The following is a 25,167-nucleotide window of genomic DNA, read 5'->3' as shown; positions in this document are numbered from 1 at the left end:
CGCTTGAGACGCTCTTCTTTCCCTCCTTCTCCAGCAGCCAACGACTCAACTACCACGTAATCAGACCACCACCTCACCATCGCAAATACGTCAACTCAGACCCGCACAAAGTCAACCCACGCCAATCAAACCAAACTGCCAAAATGAGATCTATCATCTACCTCGCCTCCACCCTCCTGCTCACCTTTTGCGCTTCCGCAGCGCCAGCGGCCATCGCTACCGGGGACCCAAGCGACCCTTGCTACTTCACGTGCCGGAGGAAGACCCACCAGCACGATTGCTGCGTTGTACGTTGCCGCTCTCTTGTCCCATGTCGGCTTCCATGACTGACGTGCCCTACAGTGCCAAAATCAAGATGATCCCAGTGTTTGCCGGTGAAAACTTCTTCCCGGACTGGCGCCCTTGCATTGAGACAACACCTCCGCGATTCGTTGGTATTGGATGGGGCGCTTTCCGCTGAGGGAGGAGAGAGCAATGGAAGGGATGGATGACAGGGAAAGGGATGGCGTGGTAGGAGATGGAGGAGGCCCAAAACACGGAGCGCATTTGTTTCGCTCCTTGTCGCACTTCCTACATCTGTAGTATCAATCTTCTGAGGTACCTACAGCATCTTCAACTCTGTTGGAATCGAGGATTCTTCGCTGTCACGTTGTCCTTGGTCCCCACAGTGCTGCGATTGGCAATCTCTGTACGCCTTGCTCGCCAAATCGACCATGCTGATCCCGGTCGATGGAGGCGCAGAGCTGTTGATGCACAGTGCATGTAAGTTTCGTCGGCAACACCCCTCCATGTCTCGCATCACTGCCCGTGCCCTCTCGCGGCCTGATAATCTGCCTTGCAGTCGTCGCAAACGAGCAGACTACACTCATGGCACATGCTTGCATGCTGTCCGTCCGGACAGTTCTTGGAGCATCGATTGCATTCAACATATCTGCGAACGAACGTTAGCGGGACTGCTTGATCACGGTGTGAACAGATGTGTCCTCATACTGAAGATCTCCGTGATTGTGCCCGTCGTCAACATGCTCGAAGCTCTCCCATCGATGATCGCACGCCCAGACTTGAGTTTGCCCGTCGTGCTCCGGCTCTGGGCCCAAGTCCAGACCGCTGGCCTCCCATTGATGTTCTGAGCCGCCATCAAGGTTGATCGGGCTCGCTGGAGGTGCGATGGAGCTGCCTGTTGCGGCGCCACGGCTGGGACGAGCGATGTTCGGATCGAATGGCGGGAAGTCTCGGGCGTACTGAGCGTTGCGCTGCCGCTGAAGTTCCGGACTTATGCTTGGAAACGGAGTCGGCGGGAGAAGCGGCGAGAGCGTATTGGCCCTCTGAACGGGTGGTGAACCTGGGCGGCGGCTTCTGCACGAGCAGTTTTCTATGCTGAGCATGCATCGCCAACACAGATGAGTACCGCAGTGGCATTGTCTAAGGAATGGTATCAATGTTAGCAGGCTGATCTCCGTCGTGCTCATATGGTGGGAGCAACTTACACATGCGGGCAGCCAAACATTTTCTTCACGCCTTGGCCGCAGCACGGACACTTCTTATACCCGAACTCGGAAATTATCGCCATGATCTTGTCCTCTTCTGATGTATCACATCTTGCGCCGATGTGTTCTTGCTTGAGACACTTGGTGCAGACTCTGGCCTCGCACTTCGGGCAAGAGAAGCCGTCAGCTTGAACGGCTGTCGACAGGGGATTGCTGGACGCAGCCGGAACAAGGCGCTCGGGAATTGCGGTAGAGCATGTCGCAATCGGACAGTAGATCTTTCTAGCACTGACCCAGATCTCGAGTGCTGCACGGTATGCTCTTGCAGTCTCTGAATCGAGGGTCGGAAGGACGGAGTGAATTTGAATAAGAGCGTGACAACGAGGGGCAGAGAAAGGGGCGCTTTTGGTGTTAGCGACGAACCAGTCTTTGAGACATTCGCCGCAGTAGTCGGTAGCACAGTGTGGACAGGGTCGAATGAGGCTGTCGGTCCTCTGGCAGATGATGCATGCCAGTGTAGGTGAAGTGCTTTTGCGTGTGGGTGGCGGTGGAGAAACCTGTGGTCGATCAGGAGGCACTTCGGGAATGCGCGGAGCTTGGGTTCCAGGTAAGGAAGGGAAGTCGGCAGCGTCGAAATGGAATGAATGCTCCCCTAGATTGTTCATGATGCGAAGCAAACCGTTGGAAAACGGAGAGGATGGGGTACGGAGAATCGTCAGTGAGGTGTGCAAGGAGGAGAAAAGAAATGAGCTGATTGAAGACGTAGCACTCAATGCAAGCAAACTCATCCTGAAGTATATGATCTGCCACAACGTTCCAGAAAGCGCGTGGTAGGTGCATATCGAACTCCCACGGAGCCGTCTGGACATTTCGCGAGGCACCTTGAGCATGCAAGCAGAAGAAGAAGTTTTCACCGCGCGCACTGCGGCTCCAACTACCCATCGAGAGCTATCGGCATCTTCATCATGTCCAGGTCTACTTTGCGTCTTTGAGCTAGGCTGCGCATTCCTTACAAACCAGCAAAAAGCATTGTGCACATATGCGTGCGTCTCGGCCGTCGGGACAGGTCTTGAAGCAACGGTTACACTCCACATAACTGTGATGTTTCTGTCAGTGGATGCAACGTCGGCATGGCCAAGAGCAATAATTACCGCATGTCTTCACCATCACGGCCCTCGTATGCGTTCAAAGTGTGGCGACACGACCAGATTTGGCCATAGGTGTCGTCTTCTTCTGGATGCTCGCCGAAGTTGAGACCGCTTCGTTCCCAGTCTCGCTGTGTGCTGGCGTCAAAGCTGATGGGAGCGGGAGCTCTAGATGGCGCATCTGCGGCGATGGCGAGACTTGTGCGGTTGTGTTTGCCCACGATAGCGTTCAAGAGAGCGTCGGATATTTGACTCTGGCTACGCTGAGACATGGCGAATCCAGCGTCTGCAGCTGCTTGAGCCTGCAGTTCTAGTCCAGTCTTCTTTGCATCTTCGATGAGCTTCCCCGTGATGAGTTCCGAGTCTGCAGCTGTTCGGACCTGCAGTCCTCGTCCAGTCTTTTTGGCGTCTTCGATGAGCTTCTCCGTCATGAGTCTCGATTCTGTGAGAGCCTCTTTGAGTTGTTCACTCTCGCCTCCCTCAAAATCCTCTCCTTCTTCTTCTTCTTCTTCATCATCGTCTTCTTCTTCGGCTCCCTCGTCCTCGTCGTCGCACCTGCCGACGCATTGCTGCGCTGAGCGTAAGCAGCCCCAGCACCAGTGCGCGCCGCAACGGCAAAGCCTGGAGGAGTGAAGCGTTAGCAAAGATCAAGGAACTGCGCCGCTCTTCGCTAAACAACGTACATGTGTGTGCAGCCATACATTTTCCTCACTCCCTCGCCGCATCTTGGACATTGTTTGTAACCAAACGCCGCTAGCATAGCCTTCTCCTCATCGTCCTGCTTGGTGCTGCAGTCTGCACTATCGTGATCCAGCTTGTGGCAGTCGGCACAAATGCTAGTCTTGCACGTCGGACAGGGGAAGGTGTCGTGGGCGCTACCCGCGAGTGGCGTACGTGTGTCTGGAAGTAGCTTCTTCGTGGCAGGGATCAGACGTTCAGGAATGAAGGCCGAGCACGTTGGCTTTGGACAGTAGAGCTTGTTGGCGGTCATCCAATTTTCGAATGCGACTCGATACGCTTTAGCGACACCAGTGTCGAGCTCTGGTAGAACGTGGTGTATCTGGATCAAGCCGCAGCAGCGGACGGGAAAGCGAGTCTGGTCTTTCACGGCGGCGGTGAACATATCCTGCAGACATGAGCTGCAGTAGAGACCGAGGCAGCTCGGACAAGGTGTTCGAATGTCGATGTCGCCTATGCAGATCATGCAGGTGCGCGCTATTTTCTGCTTCTTACGCGGTGGACGCTTCGATGCGACGTCAGCGAAGATATCCTCCATGGTGGCACGCGGAGGGATCGGCGCATTCCACAGACTGTCGCCGACGTTCATGTCCATAGCGAGATGCGCAGAACGCGAGAGAGGAAATCCACAATGTGGAAGTGAAGTTGAGATCGAAGGAGGAAGTGGAGGTCAACGGAGAAAGTGAAAATGCAAACGGAGGAACAGCCTGGCGCGTCTGCCTGAGTGAGGTGAATTGAGGCTCCACTCTGCCTATTCGCACGTGCAAGATACGGAGCGTCTTGCTAAAGTTCACAAGAAAATCAGTCGATGCGAGAGAATGCATGTTTACCTTGGGAGCAGCATGTAGCTCAAGCCCAGAACAGACGAGCAGCGAGCCAGAAACAGTGCACCGGAGTTGGTGTCTGTAAATACCAATTGATCGAGCATTGCGAAGACAGGAAGTGGCAATGTGACGGTGGAAGCGATGAAATGAAGATGGAGAACGGAAGGAGTGAATTCGAACTAAATCCGGTAGGGAGGAGTGGTATGCCGAATCGGGCCCGAATATTGGGGCCCAACCTCTGCGTCGGAACCCATGCCATCACTTCTACAAGCTAACTACATCAACCGCGAAGACTGCAGAAGACAAAGCCAAGATACAAAGAGGCCGCCAACAACTAGTAGAGCACCATGACCGCCCAACTAGACCACGTCGTCCTCCTACTCCCGCACGCCGACATCCTCGACCCACCCACCTGGCTCACCAAGAACTTCACCATCAGCCCGGGAGGTCGCCACGCCGACAACAAAACCGAGAATAAACTCATCCTCTTCAGCGACGGGACCTACCTCGAACTCATCGCTTTCATCGACGATTCTGCTTCCAATCGGAAAGACCACTGGTGGGACAAGCCCTACGGAGTCGTGGACTACGCTTTGACGACTGTAGACGCTGACTTTTCTACCCTCGAACCTATTCGAGAACGTCTCGCGAAGACTGATGCGAGCATTTCGTATCAGGACCCGGTAGAGGGTGGGAGGATCAAGCCGGATGGAACGGAGTTGAAGTGGAAAGTGACCTTTCCGACCGGCACTTCGAGGGGCAGTGTGCCGTTTTGGTGTCATGATGTTACGCCAAGGGAGAGGAGGGTTCCGGTTAGTAGGGAAGCGACGACGCATCCTTCGGGTGTGCTGGGTATGGCGGGGATGAATGTGAGTGTGAAAGGTGGGAAGGAGGTTGAGAAGTTGAGGAGGGCGACTGGTACAATTGTAGATGTTGGGACTCCGAGGGAGGAGGGGAAGTTTGAGGTTGGAAGGCCGATTGATGTGCAGGGTGAGACGCCGAGTGTGAGAATTGTGCAGGCGGAGGAGGAGCAGAAGGGTGAGGTTAAGTTGTCGTTGATTTTGCAAGGGCCGAAGCGTGTGGATGATGTGAAGAGGGAGGTGGAAGGCGGCTTGGTCGAGATCTTGTTTGAGGTGGCGCAATAGAGATCGCAAGTCTCTTGTGGCGTATATGGATCAACTGCGGCGCTTAGTCTGAGTAGGGAGAAGATGGAAGTGAACCAGATGACTTGCGATCCACTGTACGCCGTCAAAGCGTACCACGAGGCACAGTACCTCTTCGCACAAGATCTTGCATGACAGAATAGTCCAAGACGTCTCCGGAAACAGCTTAAAGACACCAGATACGATCATCCACAACATGATCTCTTAGCCTTGCATCATCCTTCCAGATCCAGCGAGGGAAAACCTCAACTCGTCCAGATCCCTACCTACCTCCGTTCTCCTGCTCAAACTGCACCGGCCAAGCCAATGAGTGACGACCTGTGTGCTGCGGTTTGAGCGTATCGATGGAGGTAACATATCTTCACACCGCCGGAAACCCGGAAAGTGGAAACCACCAGCATCTCACATCCGCACCGCATCTCACTCCCAGCGACCCAAAACCTCCAAGCTTCACAACCTCAGCCACTCCACCCGCGAACCAGATCCATCCGCCGTGCAGACCAGGACTCCACCACTCTCCCGAGCGATCGGTATGACAGGCCTCCACATCGACCACATCGGCACAATCTGTCACCGCCAGATTGAGATCCCAGACATTTGTGGTCTCGGCTGGGCTGGTCCGGTCGTATGGGGCGATTGTGTTCAGCCGCCGGCGGTGACACGACATTCCGGATGTGGACTTCCAGATTGCTCTCAAAGTGGGTGGCTGCAGGGTTTGTGGAGAGATCGGAGAGGAGAGGGGCGATTTTGTGAAGATTTTTTGATTGTTGGTCTTTCGTCATCGGTGGGAGGGTTGGTGGGTTGCTGGTTTTGTTGAGTCTTGGAGAGTTGAGACTTTTCAAGGAGAACGACTTGCTGTGATGTGGAGTCAGTGCTGAAGTTCGCATGCTGAAGACAGTCGCTGATGTGAATAAAGCAGAAAAGTGCCTAATAGCATGTAGAACGATTCCAATAACTTGCACTCTGCAATGTGGGTATCTAAAAATTAAAAAGTCGCATCTCCTTCCAAATTCAAACAGATGCGAGAAGTGCGTTTGCTCCTCTCGCTATGCCCACGCCAGTCTCCCAGCCGTGTCGCAGGACTTTTTCCCCGAAAAAAAAACCAGATATCCCGACCATCGCCGTTGCGCAGTAAAAAGCAGATATCCCAGCCGCCGAAATCTGTTCCATGAGCGAAGCAATCACAGTCGACGTCCAGCGCCAACCACTCGCCGTCAAAAGCAAATCGCTCGCCTTCCCAGTTTGTTGTCCCCAAAACTCCGATATGATGCATTATTATACAGCAAAGCCAAGTCAGATTGCTCTGGACTTCACATTGCGAAAACCCGAAAATGTGGTCTAGAAGATTGCTTTTGTTCCCATGGTCTAATCCGCCTCTTTCCCGAACGCCGTGTTGTAGTGTGAATAGCAAATGTGTGATCTTTCTCCGAGGTGATGTGGTAGCAGAGGTAATGTGGTAGAGGAGGAGGTGGCGGTATTACGAGTCGGAGTGTGGTGTTCGAAGTGTGAGCGCGAGGCAGTCGATAGCGTTGTGGAGAGACACTTGGAGGATCGTGTAATTGTGATTGTGGTGATGTTGGTGGTCGTGGTTGAGCATGTGCCGAAGAGGTGAAGCTGTTGCCGGAGCTTGTGTGGAGCTTCGAAGCTGTGGTGGAGAAGGAACCCAGAAGTTTATGGAGCGGCAAAGTACAAGTACCTCGCAACTCCCGCTGTTGAACTTCTTTCTGTCGCATCATTGACGCCGTCGCATTCGGTCGCATTCGAGTCGTCGCTGCATCGCGGCGTGCATCATCGCTTTTTGGTGGAGGTGGGCTTGGGCTTAGGCTTTGGTGCCCTGGCGGTGCTGCGTCAGTACAAGTTTCACGGCTCGCGGGCAGAAGTCATGTAAGATGGAACACGAAACACTCACCCTGTTGTGTCGTATGCGCCGCGACCCATGTTGCTTTGCGATTGGATCTCTCTGGTGATCATTGATTTGTGAATCTAGCGGAAGGAGAGAAAGTCAGCAACTGGCACGCTTTATACCATGAGCACCGAGAGCACAGAAGCGATTGCTCGGGATGGGTCCGTTGCACAAGGGAGTGGAGTATGACTTACTCTCGCAAGGGCAACGACCCGCGGGATCTGTTTGTGCGAAGGTTGCGTTGGTGTTCACGTCGGACAAGCGACGAGCAATCGGGAGTCGGGAGGCGTGCTTCTCGGTGCGCAGGGTGTGTCAAAGGCAGGTCGTCTCTGGAATGCTCGGTGGATGTTTGTGCTGTGTGCGCGGAGAGGCGTATATCAGGTGGGAGAGGAGATGGGCCAGAGAAGGAAGCAATGCAGAACTGAGTGGTACAAAGAAAAGTAAAAAAGAGCGACGACCGCGAGGAGAAATAGTCCAAGTCAGAGTATCAAACGGACAAGGTTGACGAAGAAGACACCCTAGGAATTCGAGGACGCCGGCGCGCGATATGATGCTGGGTCTGAAATTCTTTCGGCATTGCCCCTGGCCTTGCGCCCAAGACAAGGCCACACACCAAATCTCCCTTGGACGAGGCACTCTCGTCTGCCGACCATGACATGGCTGACACGGATCCCGTGCGTTTGTTTCGTGTTGGAACGGTCAGTGTTTGTCGGACCATTGGTCCCGCGCCGGCGAAACGTTCCAGCTCCCTGCGATCCATTTTCCATCCAGCTGCCCCGGTCAAGGTTCAGGGATGCAACGATCTGCAAACGCCGTTCGTACACCAAGTGTGTACCTGCATTAGTCGACAGCGGTACGATGCATTAGCGCTCTGCGGCATCGGTGCGCCGCCCGCTCCTTTCCCCGGTGACAGGTTGTTGGGCTTGGATCGTGTCTATTCTTATGCTTGTCCTGCTATACATACTAGAAGATATGTTCATCTTCATTCTGTGTAGAGTCTGAGTGGACCCCATGCGATGCACTGCGACATGTCTATTTGATGGAACCGCTGGTTTCACAGATTCAAGCTACCATGAGGTACCTTGGATAGTTCACAGATCCAGCACCATTCGGCACTTTCATCCCTCTATTCGCGACCCGGCACACAACCAAGGACAGCGTCGTTGCTTGCTGACGGGTCAATTGCGGACGCATCGGAGTCTCATCCGCCTCCATTGCAATGATCTGATATATGCTCCTAGCTCAATATGATCATTTAGGACCTATCAGATCCGGCGTTCTAGCGTGCTTCTAGCGACATCTGGGCGGTGCCGCTGCACGACTCTTGCTTGACAGGGCCGTTGGTCGGGTCCAGGTGGCAGGAACAGATCGGTGGCTCCTTCTTTATCTCATACAACCATTCCCGGCGCTGCGGTCATGACCAGAGTTTCGGCGCTGCGAAAGATGAGCCTTCATCTAGGAGACAAAGCTTAAAATACAAGATGTCGCGGCAAACGTCTCACGTACGACAGTCGTTCTCTCTCTTAGCGCCCGACTGAATCTGACACTGCCTATTCGTCGCGAGTCTCTGACTTGCTGGCGATTGTGATGTTCCACGTTGCGTGCAACGAATAGCGATCTTCATTCTTCCTATACTCGATTGACAGGCCACGAAGGATCTTGATAGCGCAAAGAACAGTCGATGCCGAAGAGCCAACGATCGGGCCGCTCCATCCATCTACATCAAATCCTTTGCCGAGACAGACCCTGCCACTTTTCGCCAGGCCTGCATCAAATCAGGGTTGCGGCTAGACACTTGCCGACATTACGGCCATGTCAGACTCCCTTCTTCCGTCTGCGCCGCCAGTTCCACGGCACGCGACGTGTAGCCTGACGAAGTTACGATACTGGCTCCAGACTTGGTCCAACCTACTTCGAACCAAATGGTGCGATGTGGTATGTGCGACTTACGTGTCTTCCACCGTGATGGGCCTTCTCATTGCACCTTCCTTGCATCAGACCAGGGACTTTCACGACGGCCTGGTACTTCATCGCGTCGCAAGGAAAACGAATGCGACGACGATACATCGCATACTTCAGAAATCCACCCCTGCCTTCGGCCATGTTTGCACCGCCATCCCCGACCAGCGGATGCAAGCAAGTAGCCGCCTTGCTCGATGAGCAGACGCGAACTCCTGCAACCCGAAGACAACAAAGCGCGGATTGAACCCTCGGTCGTAGTACACACGCGCCACCTAGACACGTCTACCAAACACTGCAGCTTCCATCAGTCCGATTACATCTCCGCCTCATCCATGAATGTGAGACGTCGAACAGAACTCCCGCCAAACGTCGCACCGCCTCCGGGTCGATGTTGACAGATTCAAAATCCGGCCCGCCTTGGTGTGCTTTCAACGGACGCCTGTGGTCGTACAAATCGCATCCACATCCGCCACCGGGATCGGCTTGCGTCTTTGCTCTGACATCTCCGCCTGAATGAGCGACTTTCTGTTCGTTTGATTGTGGTGACCAAAAAAGTGCTCCGCCGGACTTGATCCGCTTATGGAGGTGGGTCTTGTCTTTTGCGATCTTGCAGGGTTTCCCTGTCCGGGTTGCTCACCCTTGGGAATGTCAAACATGGGATGCATCGCTTGCCGTTGACCTCTAACAGAAAGTGAAAATTTGCGGTTTGCGGATCTTCGATGAGTCGTGACAAGGAACTACCTTGCGATGAGATGAAGCTGTCTTTACACACGTGTCGGGCACATGTTGAGTACTATTTTGAGGAACGGTATCGATACTGACGGCCGTTGCGACACGAAATCCTCACAACCGTGGCTCAACTCTCCGGCTTCTCACCCGGCCTTCCACGGTGCATCGAGCAGCCGTGCAGCACGCCAGCACCCATGCTAGTGAACATCCCTCCCAAGACCATGATGCGATGAGATTCTGGCGCTCGGGAGCAATGGAAGTGGAACACATACCGGGTCCATCGGACATAGAGCTCCACCCGTGGTTACCGACAACCACCTTTCGCATTTCCTACGGACCAAGCTCAAGTTGCATATTGAGACGCCCAGTTGAGACTTACCTCGTCTGCGATGTCGCTCCCAATGCTTTGCCAAGGACATGCCATCGAGCGCAGCGGGGCGAGTTTCGGAGAATCGCGAGGAGCATCGCAATCGACCGATCTGCAGAAACATGTTCCTGCATCCGGGTCCTTGTCATGGCAGAGACATGCCGAGCGGCCGGCAGTCTGGGGTGCTTCCTAGTCCGGCTCCAATGCCATGATCTCCTCATCTCCTTCCTGGCTAGCGAGGTTCTGGAAGAACAGTTTCTTGTGCCGGCTGAAATCGTCAATGCATGGCTCGCATGCTGTTGCCAGCTTCAATCGTCCTGCACTACTGCTCGGAATCCCGGACCATTATTACCAGAGAACAGAACCTCGTGGATGCGGCTATATCATACTTCGATGAACATGGACATATGCACGTCACAGAACCGACCACGTATTGAGAAGACTCAGCAAGGACCAGCTTCTGTCGTCCCATTGGCCATTGGAATGCCCTCCGCCGTTGATTCGTTCCAAAACCGTCCGTTTCGAACTGCTCCGTCATCGCACCGCCAGCAGCCTGCAACACGTTCATCGGCCATGATTGCGTGATCGCTTGGTCCTGAAACGAATGCTCCAAAACAGCTGTCATGTCTCAGATAACTTCGACACAAGCACAATGGCACCGGTGCCAGCTTCGCTTCCTTTTCGCCATGTCTCTACACGGACATGCCACAACTCAACCGCTGCACGAACTCAACCTGGCCGCCCTATTCAGTACCTTCGTTCTCAACGTGATGAGCATTGCGGAAAAATTTCAACCAGCCCACGACAGCCCTGCAAGGTAATCGACGCTTCCACATTCCGTACTAGCCACGACCTGCCGCTGGTCCGCTGCTGACTGGGGCACTCATGGATGCCCTGGGCCGAATCCTCGTCTGGGATCGTTTCCTGTCTTTCAGGGACTGTGCCTGTTAGTCAACCTTTCATTGACTTTTTCATGGAAGGAACGCATCCTTGCTCGGCTCGTGTCCACCGCGAGGCGCGGTCAAGTGCACGAGCTGGCTGAGCCGGAGATGCTGGGATTGACGTTCAACGTCTGGGAATCCCGACGCGTGGACATCGCAATGTTGGGAGTCCCTCTTGAAAAATGATGAGGTGAGGTGGGTCCCGTCGGGCGGCAAAGGCAACATGTTCTTGCACGGGAGCTCCAGTCCGGAGTCCGGACGAGGCTTCGTGGCCTTTCCAAGTGCCGGATCTTGTCGACTTGTGTAGTCAGACCAGAGAGCAAGCAGGTCGAAATAAGGATGTGCTAATTTCAACGGCGCGGACCACGATGGATCTCTGGTGGGCTACAGAACGGTTGAGGTCATCAACTGTCGGGTCATTGTCCGAACCACAGAATGTCAACTTGACACTCGGGCGAGAAACGTAGTGCACACATCCAGGATCCGCCCAAGAATTTCCGACGCTGCGATTATTTGGGTCATTCCCAGTCCGCAAGCAATGAATCTGACGATTCTGCCCCAAACGCTGTCCGGATGTCACTCCCCGTACCTGCAGATCCGAACTCTGTCCCTCCGCGAGCATCCAACGAGCTCATGCCGGCTGGGTGAGCTGTCCAGATGAAGCAATCGAAGGCTTGATGAATCTTCTTCGAAGAAATCAAGTCTGTTGTGACCACATCGTATAATATCGTCGAAGTCCCCGGACCTCACATCACCTGTCTCTCTCATTGCAACACACACCATCTCGCCCACACAGATTTCGAGAATTCCACTTCTAGTGGTGAACGGACATTGAAATTTCTTCCAAACGACTCTGCCGTCGGCACCGGCGAGCCAGTCAGCCACTCTTACAACGCCTTCCGACAGAGCCTATACTTCCCTCTCGTTGATCCCGTCGGTCCGGTCAGTCCGGCTATAGGTACGAGTGATGATCGCTATAGGGCTGCGACGTCGGGTTGCGATCGTCAAGTGTCATGTGTGAAAAAGGGAGGTTTCGGGGCTGTTTCAAAAGTCCCGTAGATCGGAAGATCTTTGACTCGCGTCAAGCATGTCGGGCCGAAGATCCTGACAAAAGTGCCGAATGGCCGAGGCTTTCGGGTCGGAGATAAGATCTGGGGGAGCTTGAGCTTCGAGCTCGTCGACGTGAGGTGCTCATATCACGGCATCGACATCTTGAACTACTACAACGACTACTATGAACTGACGGAATCCAAGAACACTCCTCCTGACCATATGTATATAATTTGGATACCACTCCAACCACCACAATGAAAGCCATCAACATCCCCGCCTTCATAACCGACCCACTCACCCTTCGTCCCTCCACCGTTCCCACTCCCGTTCCAAACGCCGACCAATACCTCATCCGCATCACACACTGCAGTCCTCAACACGCCGACATCCTCCACGCCCAAGGCAAACACCAGAACAATTCAAAACGCGGCTGGTGTCATCCGCCCTTCGTCCTCGGCTTCGATTTCGGCGGGATCGTCCACTCGATCCCGTCCTCATCACAACAGGGTAAAGATGCGGGCTTCAGGAAGGGGGACAAGGTCTTCGGCGCGGCGATCGGAGCTTTCGCAGAATACGTGTGTGTGAATGCTGCAGCGATAAGAAAAGTGCCGGCTAGTCTGTCGCTGGAGACGGCGGTGGCTATGTCCGGGCAAGCGGTGAGTTATGCGTCGGTGGTACACATCGCGAAGGTGCAGCCGGGGGAGACGGTGTTGGTTTCTGGTGCGAGTGGGGGATTGGGAAGTGTTTGTTGTATGGTTTCGAAGGCTGTAGGAGCGAGAGTGATTGCGCTCGCAGGGGATGAAGAGAAGGCAAGGAATATGCGGCGGGACATGGATGTTGATCGGGTGGTGGTGATGAAGGACGGGTGGATCGAAGAGGTGTTGAAAGTTACGGATGGAAAGGGAGCAGAAGTGTGCTTGGATAATACGGGCATGGTGAATGATGCGATTCGAGCGCTGGGTTATTTCGGCAGGATTGTGATCTTGGGGTTTGCCGCGAGGAAGGGCGTGATGGAGGAGGTGAAGATGAATAAGCTGTTGTTGAAAAGTATTACTGTGACGGGATATAGGTTTGGAGAGTCGGGGAGGCGGTATCCCAAGACGTTGGAGCAGATTTGGGACGGATATCTCAAGATGCTGGAGACCGGGAGGTTGAAGCCGCTGATATATGGGAAGTATGAGGGGTTGGAGGATGTGGGTAGGGCGCTAAATGATTTGCAGGAGAGAAAAGTGTATGGCAAGATAGTCGTGAAGGTTGCGGATGTCCCAGAGTCAGGGCGATTATAGGGAATACGATTGGTCGATTCGATCTTGCTCATGCATCGGCGAAGGCTCAAGCATCGTCTTTATCCTCCTCTTCCGGCGGCTTTTCAACTTCAAATGTGAGTCCACCTGTCGCTTGGCCTTTCCAACCCTCGGTCTTCACCCGATACTTGCCGCCATGCCATAGATCTTTGATCGTCAGCTCTCTTGTACGGCCGAGTGACTCGATAGCGCTGATTCGGTCGAGCGTGGCTTCCAGGTACTCGTCGAAGCCCTCTTCGGCACAGATCTCACGGAAGGCGTTCATCATCGGGACTGAGTCTGCTCTTACTTTAGCATTGCTGTCGATCGCAAAGAGGTTGATCGCATCGTAGCTCTGGAACCAAAGTCAGTAGAGGCTCTGAGCTTCAGCAAGGGGTCTTGCAAACCTGAATAAAGTCGGCTCGCGTCATAATTTGCCGTGCTTTGTGAAGTGGTATCTCAGGAAGAATATGGCCATGGTCCGAATCATAGGTCTTGTCCATCTCCTTCTCCAAGTCGACCAATGCCTTGGCCAATACCATGGCAGCACTCGCGTACTTCTGCTGGTCCATCACATCATCGTCCATTTCTTCGCCGAGAATCCAACATTGATTGAGGAACCAAGTCTTTTCTGATCGGCAGATATCGTCTGCAGTGCGAAGCATGTCATTCGACTTGGCGACCTTATTCAAGTATGACATGCGGCCTCCAACTTTGTCATAGACCTGTTCCAGAATTTCCATCGACGGCGAGTCGTTCTTATACTTCAAGCGATAGTTTTGGAGCGCCGCGATCGACTTTGACTTGTTAAGATCCAAGATTCGGATCACGTTCATTCTTGTGGCGTATTGCTTGAGTCGTTCGTATATCCAGTAATCGTCGGAGTTGAACACAATCGTCGCCAGATTACTGGCCGCCCACATTTCCGCTCGCTGTTGGATGAGCTCCAGGAGATCTTTCCCGGCTTCATCGTCTCTGAGGAGATGCATCGAGTTGAGGATGAGAATGACAGGTCGTCCAAGCTGCTCGCGACGCTTCAAGGCAATCTTTTCGAGCTTATTCAACGCCCGCTCAACATCCAAAATAGCTCCAGCATCTCGCGGTCCTCGGATCGAAAAGAGCGAACCAATATTGTCCTCGTGGAACTCGAAATCCAAAGCTTTACCCAGTCGTATGCGGAAGATCTCGGGATTCGCATGTGCGTCAAACATCGCGCAGCCCTCGCCATCCACTTTAGCCATGGCATCAATAAGCATGCTCGACTTTCCGGTCCCCTTCTCGCCGACCAACAGGTGGTACTGGCCACGTGACTTCCCAGAAATGATCGCATCGATCAGCGCTTGCTCCTCACGCAGGACCCAATGCTCTCTATTCTTGTCTTCGTCGACCAGGATAGTACCACCAGTCGCGGAGCCTTGTTTGGCGGTAGCTGCTAGATCCAAAATCGGATCGCCAGGTTTGAACGCGTTCTCCATCTTCTGTAGCACCATATGCTTGTAATACCTTGTGTAGCCATATCCAACGGCACCCAAGATGACCACGGAAGCAAGCGTCGTCAATGCAGATTCAGCCATGCGAAATGCGGTGGGTTTCCACGAAGATCCATCCTTGCCGCCAGGGCCCTTTGGATCATCTTCAGGATTATCTTGTTGACCAGGTAGTTGAGGTCCAAGCTGTAGTCCTTGGTAGCGCTTTTGTACGCAAGGCGCTGCGATGCGATGTGCCTGAGGTCGAAGTAAAGATGCGCCGCCGCGAGTGACCGCGGCGAGGGATTGAAGCCGGGCCATCACCAGAGAAGGGACCGAGGAGAGGGTTAAGATGTCGTAGGATAGGTCATGTCAGCAGAGTTCCCAGCCAGTGCGCCGCGAGATGTCACAATCGCATTGTGAGTTTATGCGAGAACTCCTTTCGGCCTGGCAACCTGGCAAGGATGAAGTTGGCATTGAGTTCCAAGCCGGGCTTTTTGAGACGCGCTAAGGAGACGCGTAAAGTGGGAACCGAGCCGAGCGCTCGTGCACCAAATTATTGATGGGGTATTGATCTTGACGCCAGAGTTGAAGTCTTTTATTAGCGGTAGGCTTTTTCCTCCACTGGTTCCTCCTCCACTTCACTCCATCAACTGTCTTCGACTTCCACCTTCCTGGAGTTTCTTATTGACGAACGCACGGCACGGCCGCCGACACGCATACGACATGGATGCATGCATGTAAGACAAGTCCATTGCCCGATGAGTATCACAGCGAGCAAGGAAAGCAAGTGAGTGGAGGCGCTCTCGACACGATCCGTGAATCGTCTCTTCGCTCTCGTGGTAGGCACATGCCAGTTCTGAACTTGTATGACGAACGGACGAGGAGGCGATGGAGGCCATCGAAAGGCAGGTGAAGCTAGCTGCAGCAAGTTTGGAGAGTGTGTGTGGTCTGTTTCCTTGCCCCTTGAGCGTGACGTGTTCACAGAAACGCTACAGAGTGTAAGCTTCAGAAGAGGTGTCGTTCAGGGGTTGGTTCAGTCGAAGGGTACAGTGGCAGCCGAGCCGAGATGCTCGTGCACAACGTTGATGGAAGGATTGGTGACCTCCAGCGATGTTACTTTGCATCCTTCGAGCCATGCTTTTCCGAGGCGAGGTCTTGCACAAGGACTTCAACACGTAGGTACCCGAAAGAATGACATTTGCTCTTGACGACCAAGGAAATATTGACACTCTAACAACGACCTCGACCTGCGAGGAACCTCATATTCCAAACAAACCACCGCAACAGAATTGAAAATATGACACCGCCTGACCATGCTTTACCGCGTTCGCTCCACCGACCATGCTCCAATAATTGAGATTCGCCTTCTTGGACCATTGTTCTTGATCTCGTTCTTTGGTGTGTGGTATCCGAACTTGGTGTGTGGTATCCGATTGCTGCTTCAGGAAGGAGGCCCAGAAGGCGTGTGCTCGCCAACATATTTTCCGTTCTTGCACACCCAGCCGTTGTACACCGTGACGTCGGTGCCCGAGAAGTCCGGGTAAGTTGGGCCTGCCAGGTCGCAGTGACCGTCCTCACCAGTGGGACCGCTTGCGCAAGCGTCGACGACGTGGAGCGAGGGATCCTGGCGTGAGATGATTTCTCTGCAGATCTCGATGAGAACATCATGCGGCACACCGATGGCCTACATGATAGTCAGTCAAGACGGTCCGCAAAGAACAAATCGGACGGTAAGCCGGGTGTCGGACTTACAGAGCATGAGCAGGTATTTGAGGAGCTGCAAGAAGGATACCCGTTACGGCGGACCGCGTCAAGTCCGATGTAAGCGGGAGAGTTCGTGAGCGGAATGTTGCAGGTGTGGGGCGTGTGAGGTGCAACACCCTTTGGAAGGCATGGAGTATCGTCAGGAGCTGTGCAAGACGCAGGTTGAGGGTCGTCTCTGCGAAGCATGCGGAGCAATGGCGAGAAGCTGCGCTTGGTGTTTCCCGGACCGGCTGCGATTGGGACCGCGATTCGACTTCCTGTGGTGTCGGCGAGCACCACAGCTGGAAGGGCAGAAGCCAGAAAAAGAATGGCGTGTGAGAAATGCATGATGGATCGATTGATGAAGGTGATGGTGATGAATATGGTGGAAGTGAATGTGAATGAATGAATGATGATGAGGATGGAAAGGAAGTGGATGGTGTGGATTGTGGTGAGGCGAGGGCGGGCTTATATGCTGATCCAGTGCAAGACTCCTGTGCGAAAAAGATTCTCAACATTGAACACGCCATGCACAGCAGGTCGTCGCACTGATGTGGCCACTTTTGGAAAGGACAATGCTGGAGGGACTTCTTGCGAGTGAAAGTACCAATCACAGCCAGCGCCCTGAGTAGCCCTGGAGTCTGAGGTGGTCACTGCGATATCCAGACCCTCCAAGAATGTACTTTCACCCCATCATGACATAACTCCACCTGACATCTCATTTCTTGTTTCCAGGGTGTTGTTCAGGGGGGTGGTTCGAGGCTTCGAGCCCGTTCAACTTTGTCCTGCCAAAATCTGACATCTCATTTCCGACTGGCAATGCCGGATCTGTTCGATTCAGTCATCACAGCACCACGAAGAGTAGTGTAGCGACACCTCTAGTCACGCAAAATAGTGTTGAGAACAATTCGAGCCAGTTGGTGTTCGAGCCAACGCATGGAATTTTTCGATTGACGATTTTCTCGGCGGCCGCTGTAATGATTAATAATGCCACCAGCCGATGACATGTCACCGCCAGTCGTACCACTACCACAGTCGCACCACTTCACAACAGTCGCACCACTTCAACGTCCTCGTGTTCCGCACCCTCAGGGATTCTGACCTGACAGACGACGTTGTCAAGGTATGCAATCAAATTTCTTCCGAGACATCAATCTCATCATGCCAGGAGACATCGATGATCGCAGCGCATGGCATGGCGTGAGGTTCCCGAGCCCATTCCTGCATGTTGTGAACGGGGTCTCATCAGCGTCAGAGTCGGACGATGCCCTGGGCTTTCCAGTGACGGTCTTTTGTTGAATATCAGCGTGCCGATGGCTGACAAGACTGGTATGTTGTCCAAGGTGCATAATGAGACGAGATGAAGTATTTGTTGGAAGAAACCCTGGAAGACCAAGAGGACCCGTGGACGGGAGCGCCTTAGAGATAGTTATAGCGAGACTAAGCAATTCCTGCCTCAGGCTCGTCTGTTTCGACTCTTCCATTCTATCGGTTGACTCTGCGCGCATCACTGGTATCGACAAGTATCAACCATCAACGTCGTACATGTCCTCCAAGGTAGGCCACGGCCTCTTGGTCGCGATACTTGGTCCTTTACGGTCGAGGGAAACTGTTGCGTTTGTGCTACCATGGCTCGCTGCGCAATTACCACGCCCGACTTGTGTTCACACTCTCGCAACCAGCTCGATCACATGTCGGCTCGTTCGAAGCTCTGGAGAGTCCGCACGTGAAAGTCGGTAGAGTGGAGCTTCATTCACCTCTCTGAGGTAGATGCTTGACAATCGCAAGACTGTTCGTTTGTTTGCACCTTCACTTCCTCGTCTTGCTTCACCTCTTCTACGATCTCGGGCTCCTCTTCGACATCTCTTTCTACCGCTTGTAACCACCTCCGCATCCCTCGTCCTCCAGCATGGACATGGATCTCGGCTCCAGTCGCGAGGCCTTTGGAACGCGAACGGAAACAGCCTGGATCGAGCACCTGCGGAGCCTCCCAAGCGACAATCGGCCATTCGCCGCCATCGAGACAGCGCCTACCATCGCCTTTCCACCCGCGAGCCCACCTCACAAGAAAAAGAAAGAAGATCCGATGTGCTGCGCTTGCGGCAGCAAAAACGACCTTCAGGAACCTTCTGCGGCGTGCACTCACCTCTACTGTATGGGTTGCCTTGTCGGCATGTTCCGCTTCGCAGTGAAAGATCGAAGCTCTTTTCCGGTCCACTGCTGCGGGCTGATCCAACTCCACACCGTTCTGCCAACTCTTGATGAAAGCGCAGCGAAGGCTTACCGCGCCATTTGGGATGAGTGGATGACCGCCAAGAAAGTGTACTGCCCAGAGCGGAGTTGCTCGGTCTTTATTCCGCCGCGCCTGATTCCTCATTCGGTCGATGCAGACACAGCGCCAGCGGATATCAGCTTTCCATGCCCGACATGCAAGACCGGAATTTGTGCAAAATGCTGCAGATTGGTGCACCGCGGAGAACCATGTGGTGAAGCCGAGAACGACTACGAGCTCGCATTGCTCGCGACGTTCGGGTACAAGCCCTGCCCGCGCTGCGGAGAAGGTGTCAAGCGGATGTTTGGCTGTCGACATGTGTACGTTTCAACCCAGTCTATGCGCAATCTTCCTCTACCATTTACTAACAACAGTTCGTTCACGCAGTAAATGTCGCTGTGGCGCGGACTTGTGCTGGAAGTGCATGCGTTTCCTAGGAGACTGCTCAGAAGGAACTTGTCCAGGCAACGAGGGCGATGAGGCAGATCAGGATTGCCAGAACGCCGAAGATCAGGAAGACGAAGAGGAAGAGGAAGAGGAGTCGGCAGATGTAGTGCTTGGTAATGCCGAGACTGATGCAGATGGCAGTGACGATGTCCTCGCCGAACGAGGTATTCATGACCGCACCGAGAAGGCAGCGACTCCCCTTCCCGTCAATCTCGATGCCGGTACGCAGGCACAGTGGCAGGACAGCGGCTTAGACTTCGGCGATGAGCCGGGCGGCGCCCCCTCGCAAGGACTCTGGTCGTGCGAACACGACTTCGCGAGGCACGACAAAGGCCGTGTCGTACGCTTGCGGTATGCTTGTCCTTGCCGGAGCCAGATTTGTAGCTTACTGACGATCATGCCTAGCTATGTTGAATGCAACCTCTGTTTCCGCACTTGTCCGTACGGGAAAAGCGCGCGGTTCTGCAGAATATGTTGTCTTGTGGCCTGCAAGTGGTGCAAGACAGAGTTCGAGACTGGTCTGGATGACTCCAGTGAAGATGAAGAGAAGTTGGAAGAGGAGCACCGGGACCACCATGAAGAGGGAAAAGGCGGGAGCTTTACCGAGGTTTGAGTCGTGATAAGAGCGCTGATGTATTCTGCCGAAGTCAAACGTGCATATGTCAGGTAGATTCGCTCCAACTCTTCAGAATTCGCACGTCCAACGAGGAGTTTCGAGCTGTTTTCGTTCGCTTTACTTGAGCTTCCGGGCGGAATCACCCAGGCCGTTCCTCGCTTCAGTTCTTTCTTTATGCAATGCATTTTCTCAATCTCTGCCTCTCCTGCTTCCCTCTTCGACTTGTCTGCACTCCTACAGCTCCGCTTCCATAACCCCCAGCATGGACCAAATTTACCCCATACCCGCTGCTCTGCTTCATTCCTTTCCACCAATTCTTGAAACCCTTATGGAGACTGTGCGCCGCATTGAACAGGGACAGGATGAAACCCCACCAGCTTGCTGCAGCTGCGAAAGCACCGAAAACACCGAGAATCTCCAACGAGCTTGCCCTCGCTCGGGCTGCGCCTCCTACTACTGTCGCGACTGCCTCAAAACGATGTTCACGCTCGCCGTCCAAGAAGGACTTCAGTTCCCTGCTCACTGCTGCGGCATCATTCAGATCCACACTGTCCTGCCGGATCTTGATGCCGATGTTGCAAAAGCATACCGTGCCGCGCTCGAGAAGTATCTGAGTGTCAAGAACGTCTATTGTCCAGTCAGGACTTGCTCGGCTTTCATCCCGGATCGCTTGATACCAATTGCGCACACCTCGAACTCAAGCGGAGATCGCGGTCCTGTGGACTTACCAGAAAAGCCAACCAAAGAGGGCGGCCCTGTGGACTTGCCAGATACGTTTCCCTGCCCGGCATGCAAAGCCTCAGTTTGCACCCGTTGCTACAGAGTGGACCACCAACCCAATGCGTGCCGCGACGACGGCAGGAGAGAAGCAGACGAGTATGAATCCGAAATGCTCACGAAGTTCGGGTATAAGCAGTGTCCGCGCTGTGGAGAGGCCGTGACGAGAATGTTCGGTTGCAGACATATGTAAGTCAACCCTTACCTTCAACAACATAATCCAGACTGATGGTGTTTGAATTTCACAGGAGGTGTCGCTGCGGCGCCGACTTCTGCTGGGCCTGCTTGTCTCCCAAGAAAGACTGCAACGGCGACTGCGTTGCTCATGAATCCGAGGAGGGATCTGAGCCAGAACAAAACAGTGAAGGTAGCGAAAACGGCGATGCTGACGACGACCTTGTGCAAAGTCCGAAAGAGCCCGCGAACCTCGACCTCAACACCCAAGCCCACTGGGAGAACAGCGGTCTCGACTTCGGCGACGATCCTGGTGACACACGCATGCCGCAGATCTGGTCGTGTGTACACCAATTCGATGAATTCATGGCTGCTGATGGCGAAGAGTTGAGGCATGTTTCGCCTCTTCGTTTTACTCGCTTCCGACCGGCTGACATTCGCTCTGTAGATACGTGGAGTGCAATCGTTGCTTCAAGACGTGCCCCGGTGGGCGCGGCGCTGTGATGTGTTATCACTGCTATCTTCTTGTTTGCGGGGACTGCGAGCCACATTTCGCGACTTCCAAACTGGAGGTCAAGGATGAAGGGGAGGAGGAGCGAGTTATCGGAGACGAGGTCGAGGCGCCGGAAGACGAGGAAGTCTTGGTAGAGGACGATGAGGTGATAGCAGAGGCTGAGCGCCGTACAGACGCAATGTCTGATTGAGTCCTCGGATGAATAGCGGTCGATGTTGGGCGAGCTTCAATTCATAGAACGCCACCTTGCAGAGGGCGAAGCAAGCCGCTCACCAAGGAAGGCTCATAGACAAAGATCAAGTTGAGTTCCAACTCAGCCGCCTTGCCCGGTCGCACATGGCTCGAACAGCTCTTTTCTGTCCGACTTCGTTACCAGGGTGTTCGTCTCCTCGGCGTGCGGGTGATGGAATTCCTCATCCAAGCGGTTGGAGTCAGACGGGAGCAGAGCAATGTAGTCCGCGTGAAGTATTGTGCGAACAGAGAGGTTCCCTCGACTCTCGATGCCTTCGTCTTGTCCCATCAGCATAACCAGTCAAGACCATGAGCCAAATCACATAGCGTCTCAACCTCTCACTTCACACCCTCCCTTCCCTCCTCTCCACTCGTCGAGGATCTCCCACTCTCACTCCACAAACTCCTCCCCTCACTCTCAACTCCCCTCATCGCCTCCGCAACCTTCTCCAACTTGGCCACAACGTCCTTGACCCCACTATCCACCTTTTTGAAATACGCCTCATTCGCCGCCCTGCGCTCACTCGCCAACTTGACATCCTGCGCCGTCTCGTCTTCCAACCGCGTCTCACCGCTCTTGGCCCGCTCTTCACTCAAGCCACTCTCATCGGACAACGCCGTAGATGCGGAGGTGTTCGTGTCCCCGCGTTTCCTGACTCTATTCGCTCGATCGAAGGCGAGGTCGTCGGCGCCTTTGAAGCGGTGAATATCCACACCGCCGCCTGCTGAGTTGGACGGGGAGTGTGCTGTGCTGCTGGACGATGGACGGGACTCGCTACCTCGTCCCCAAGCTCTTGCTAATTCGACTTGTGCTTGTCGTAGTGTGTCCAGAGCTGCGGCATGGGCTTCTCCGAATACGTGTGTGGAGGACTGGGCTGTGATTTCGACTTCGTTGAGGGTTGCGCGCATATCTTTCCATCGCGATTCCAGGTTTTTGGTACTGGCTTTGCGGAGAGGAGGTGCGGCGGCGGCGGCGGCGGCGGCGTCAGTGGTGCGGTGGTCATTGCGAGCTTGAGGCGGAGACGAGGAGCCGGCGAGGTTGGAGCGGAGACGCGTTGTGGAGGGTTTAGAGTTGGTGTCTTGGGTTGGCGGCCGGGCGATGGAGAGTTGAGAGGCGTTGCGGGAGGGAGGACCGACGAAGAGTGTGGGTGCCGGAAGACGATTCGCTTTGGTGGTGGCCATGGGAGACGGTTTACTGGCGGTGCTGGCGCTGGACGCCATGACGACTGTGGCGGGTGTTGTGAGAAGGGAAGAAGTGAAGCTCGCAAGATGTGAGACGTGAGGTTCGACGTGGACCCCGCGGATTCACTTTCACATGACAGTCGATCTTGAACCACAACGGAAGCAGGTCCGAGATATATGGATAGCTAAAGAGAACAGTGTAACGAGTCGTGCACTATCGCAACAATAAATACAGTCAAATTCTGGCAGGAGAAGCGAAATGTGCCCGGATTTCCTCCTCCAATTTCCCGCAAACTTCTACTTTGACTCAACGACATCCGCCAGCTCCGTCTTGGGCACGATGTAAGGCTGCACTTCCGTCCGATGATGAGTCAACTGCTCGTACGCATAAGCAAATCCAATCAACTCTGCTTCGCTAAACTTGGCTCCCATGAACGACAAGCCGAAAGGCAGATTTGGTCCAACAAAGTTGAGGTTTCCAAATCCATTCCTTGTCGTGTTGTACTGCGAAGGATAGAACCCCATCGGTACAGTCACAACTGGACTGCCAGCGATAGCTGGAATGACAGGACTGAGTTCCGTTGGGAGCAAGATGGCTTGAGTGTTCGTTCGCTCCAATGCTCCCAGAACACCGCCTTCGGCGCCGTAGTATTGCATACTGAGGAGGGCTTGCCAGAAGCGAGGGTCGGTGTTGCCCCAAGACTGATTCAGCCCGGCCTCCCAGACCAGAGTGTCCCTCTCTGGGTAGTCTTCGTATTGAGAATTCTGTGTGAAGTTCAAGAGGTCCGTGAGATCTCTGATGTCATTCGGGTTGTTTGTCAATTGACTCAAGTAGGCGGGTAGGTTTGTGTTGAAGTCGGCGTTGAGGACCAATGTCTGGTTCCCGTCGTCCTGGAAAGCTTCGAAGCCCGTGAAGTTGGCGTCAACGAGTATGGCGCCAGCATTCTTGATCTGCTCGACAGCCTGGTCAAAGGCGTCGAGCATCAGCTGGTCCACGTATTTGCCCCAGAGGTCGAGCACGTTGCGCGCAACGCCGATACGAACGCCAGCAAGTGAGTTGGCATTGCAAGCTGCGACGTAGTCTGGGCATCCATTTTCGAATGCGTTCGAGGTGTAGTTGTCGTTGCTGTCCGGTCCCGCGATCGCTTGAAGGAGGTACGCCGCATCTTTGACCGTCCTTGCAATCGGTCCGACGGTGTCGTGATGCTCAGAGATCTAAAATAGAAGGGCGCCAGGGTCAGCAGTGACTCGAACGCAAAGGGGTTGGCTAGACAGTACAGGAATCACCAAATATCTACTGGTCAAACCAACAGTCGGCTTGATTGCAACACAATTGTTCACATCCGCTGGAGCGAGGATTGAACCCGAAGTCTCCGTGCCGAGTGAAGCCAATGCCAGACCGATCGAGCTCGCGACCGCCGAACCAGAGGAGCTTCCGGATGGGTCTTGCTCAGGGTAGTAGGCGCCGTAAGTCTGACCGGCGGTTGCTGACCAGCCATTGCTGGTATTGTGCGATCGCCAGTTGGCCCACTGGCTGAGATTCGTTTTGCCGAGAATCACAGCTCCTGCTTGCCTCAATTTCGCCGCAATAGTCGAGTCCCGCGGCACTTTGGCACCGACCAAGGCGTAGGATCCTGCCGTGTTGTCCATCAGGTCCAGCGTTGCAATGTTGTTCTTGATGAGAATCGGGATGCCGTGCAGTGGTCCCAGGACAGTACCCTGCTTCCTCAGCTCGTCCGTCTGAGCTGCAATGTCCAGTGCGTCCGGATTGATCTGAGTGACGGCATGGAGCGCACCGTTGACTTCCTGAATTCGTGCAATGTAGGCCTTGACCAGATCGACGCTGGTCCACGAGCCAGATTCCAATCCCGCCGCCAGCTCATCGAGGGTCGCCTCGGTCAATGAAGGGTACTGGGTGGATTGTGCAAGTGTTCCTTGCAGGGAGAGGGCAAAGGACAGCCATGTCGCGTATTGAAACTTCATCGTTGCGACTGTTTTGTGAGGTGGACAAAGACGGAGTGCTCACCTCTCCCTCTGGGCTGTTATATCTTACCTCTCCTCGAAATTGGCCAGAACAAGGTGGTGACCCTCACACCCTTGCATGTCAGACTCACGCCACGATCTGCAATTTCGCGCGTGGCATCATG

General features: G+C 54.1%; 9 protein-coding genes across 9 annotated transcripts; 3 read left to right on the top strand and 6 right to left on the bottom strand.

Annotated features, from left to right (window-relative positions):
* Positions 1-1,483: 1,483 nt before the first annotated feature.
* On the bottom strand, positions 1,484-3,908 carry MYCGRDRAFT_41478 (uncharacterized protein; the record flags this gene model as incomplete). The annotated part of the gene is made up of 2 exons (XM_003852059.1): positions 1,484-1,683; positions 3,566-3,908. 2 exons carry the CDS (start codon positions 3,906-3,908, stop codon positions 1,484-1,486), a joined length of 543 nt encoding a protein of 180 aa, XP_003852107.1.
* A 645-nt stretch (positions 3,909-4,553) lies between these two features.
* Positions 4,554-5,105, top strand: MYCGRDRAFT_17184 (uncharacterized protein; the record flags this gene model as incomplete). The annotated part of the gene is made up of 1 exon (XM_003852663.1): positions 4,554-5,105. A coding segment is annotated over one exon (552 nt), but the record flags the coding sequence as incomplete, so codon positions are not given.
* A 1,617-nt stretch (positions 5,106-6,722) lies between these two features.
* On the bottom strand, positions 6,723-8,020 carry MYCGRDRAFT_93078 (uncharacterized protein; the record flags this gene model as incomplete). Its single annotated transcript, XM_003852058.1, has 4 exons — positions 6,723-7,002; positions 7,267-7,340; positions 7,455-7,481; positions 7,874-8,020. 4 exons carry the CDS (start codon positions 8,018-8,020, stop codon positions 6,723-6,725), a joined length of 528 nt encoding a protein of 175 aa, XP_003852106.1.
* A 4,546-nt stretch (positions 8,021-12,566) lies between these two features.
* MYCGRDRAFT_41893 (uncharacterized protein) lies at positions 12,567-13,598 on the top strand (the record flags this gene model as incomplete). Its single annotated transcript, XM_003852664.1, has 1 exon — positions 12,567-13,598. The coding sequence occupies one exon, from the start codon at positions 12,567-12,569 to the stop codon at positions 13,596-13,598; it is 1,032 nt and encodes a 343-aa protein (XP_003852712.1).
* A 46-nt stretch (positions 13,599-13,644) lies between these two features.
* On the bottom strand, positions 13,645-15,169 carry MYCGRDRAFT_85996 (uncharacterized protein; the record flags this gene model as incomplete). Its single annotated transcript, XM_003852057.1, has 2 exons — positions 13,645-13,950; positions 14,003-15,169. 2 exons carry the CDS (start codon positions 15,167-15,169, stop codon positions 13,645-13,647), a joined length of 1,473 nt encoding a protein of 490 aa, XP_003852105.1.
* Positions 15,170-16,505: 1,336 nt separating this feature from the next.
* MYCGRDRAFT_93075 (uncharacterized protein) lies at positions 16,506-17,155 on the bottom strand (the record flags this gene model as incomplete). Its single annotated transcript, XM_003852056.1, has 2 exons — positions 16,506-16,748; positions 16,817-17,155. The coding sequence occupies 2 exons, from the start codon at positions 17,153-17,155 to the stop codon at positions 16,506-16,508; spliced, it is 582 nt and encodes a 193-aa protein (XP_003852104.1).
* A 1,738-nt stretch (positions 17,156-18,893) lies between these two features.
* MYCGRDRAFT_71864 (uncharacterized protein) lies at positions 18,894-21,629 on the top strand (the record flags this gene model as incomplete). Its single annotated transcript, XM_003852665.1, has 2 exons — positions 18,894-19,399; positions 21,168-21,629. 2 exons carry the CDS (start codon positions 18,894-18,896, stop codon positions 21,595-21,597), a joined length of 936 nt encoding a protein of 311 aa, XP_003852713.1.
* A 596-nt stretch (positions 21,630-22,225) lies between these two features.
* On the bottom strand, positions 22,226-23,005 carry MYCGRDRAFT_17876 (uncharacterized protein; the record flags this gene model as incomplete). Its single annotated transcript, XM_003852055.1, has 2 exons — positions 22,226-22,530; positions 22,618-23,005. Coding segments are annotated over 2 exons (693 nt in total), but the record flags the coding sequence as incomplete, so codon positions are not given.
* A 312-nt stretch (positions 23,006-23,317) lies between these two features.
* On the bottom strand, positions 23,318-25,003 carry MYCGRDRAFT_41422 (uncharacterized protein; the record flags this gene model as incomplete). The annotated part of the gene is made up of 2 exons (XM_003852054.1): positions 23,318-24,235; positions 24,299-25,003. The coding sequence occupies 2 exons, from the start codon at positions 25,001-25,003 to the stop codon at positions 23,318-23,320; spliced, it is 1,623 nt and encodes a 540-aa protein (XP_003852102.1).
* Positions 25,004-25,167: the final 164 nt, after the last annotated feature.

Source organism: Zymoseptoria tritici, chromosome 5, assembly GCF_000219625.1.
Source record: "Zymoseptoria tritici IPO323 chromosome 5, whole genome shotgun sequence".
In the NCBI taxonomy this organism is placed as follows: domain Eukaryota; kingdom Fungi; phylum Ascomycota; class Dothideomycetes; order Mycosphaerellales; family Mycosphaerellaceae; genus Zymoseptoria; species Zymoseptoria tritici.
The sequence above is the reverse complement of the archived record's forward strand: the minus strand, read 5'-3'. Positions and strand labels throughout refer to the sequence as shown.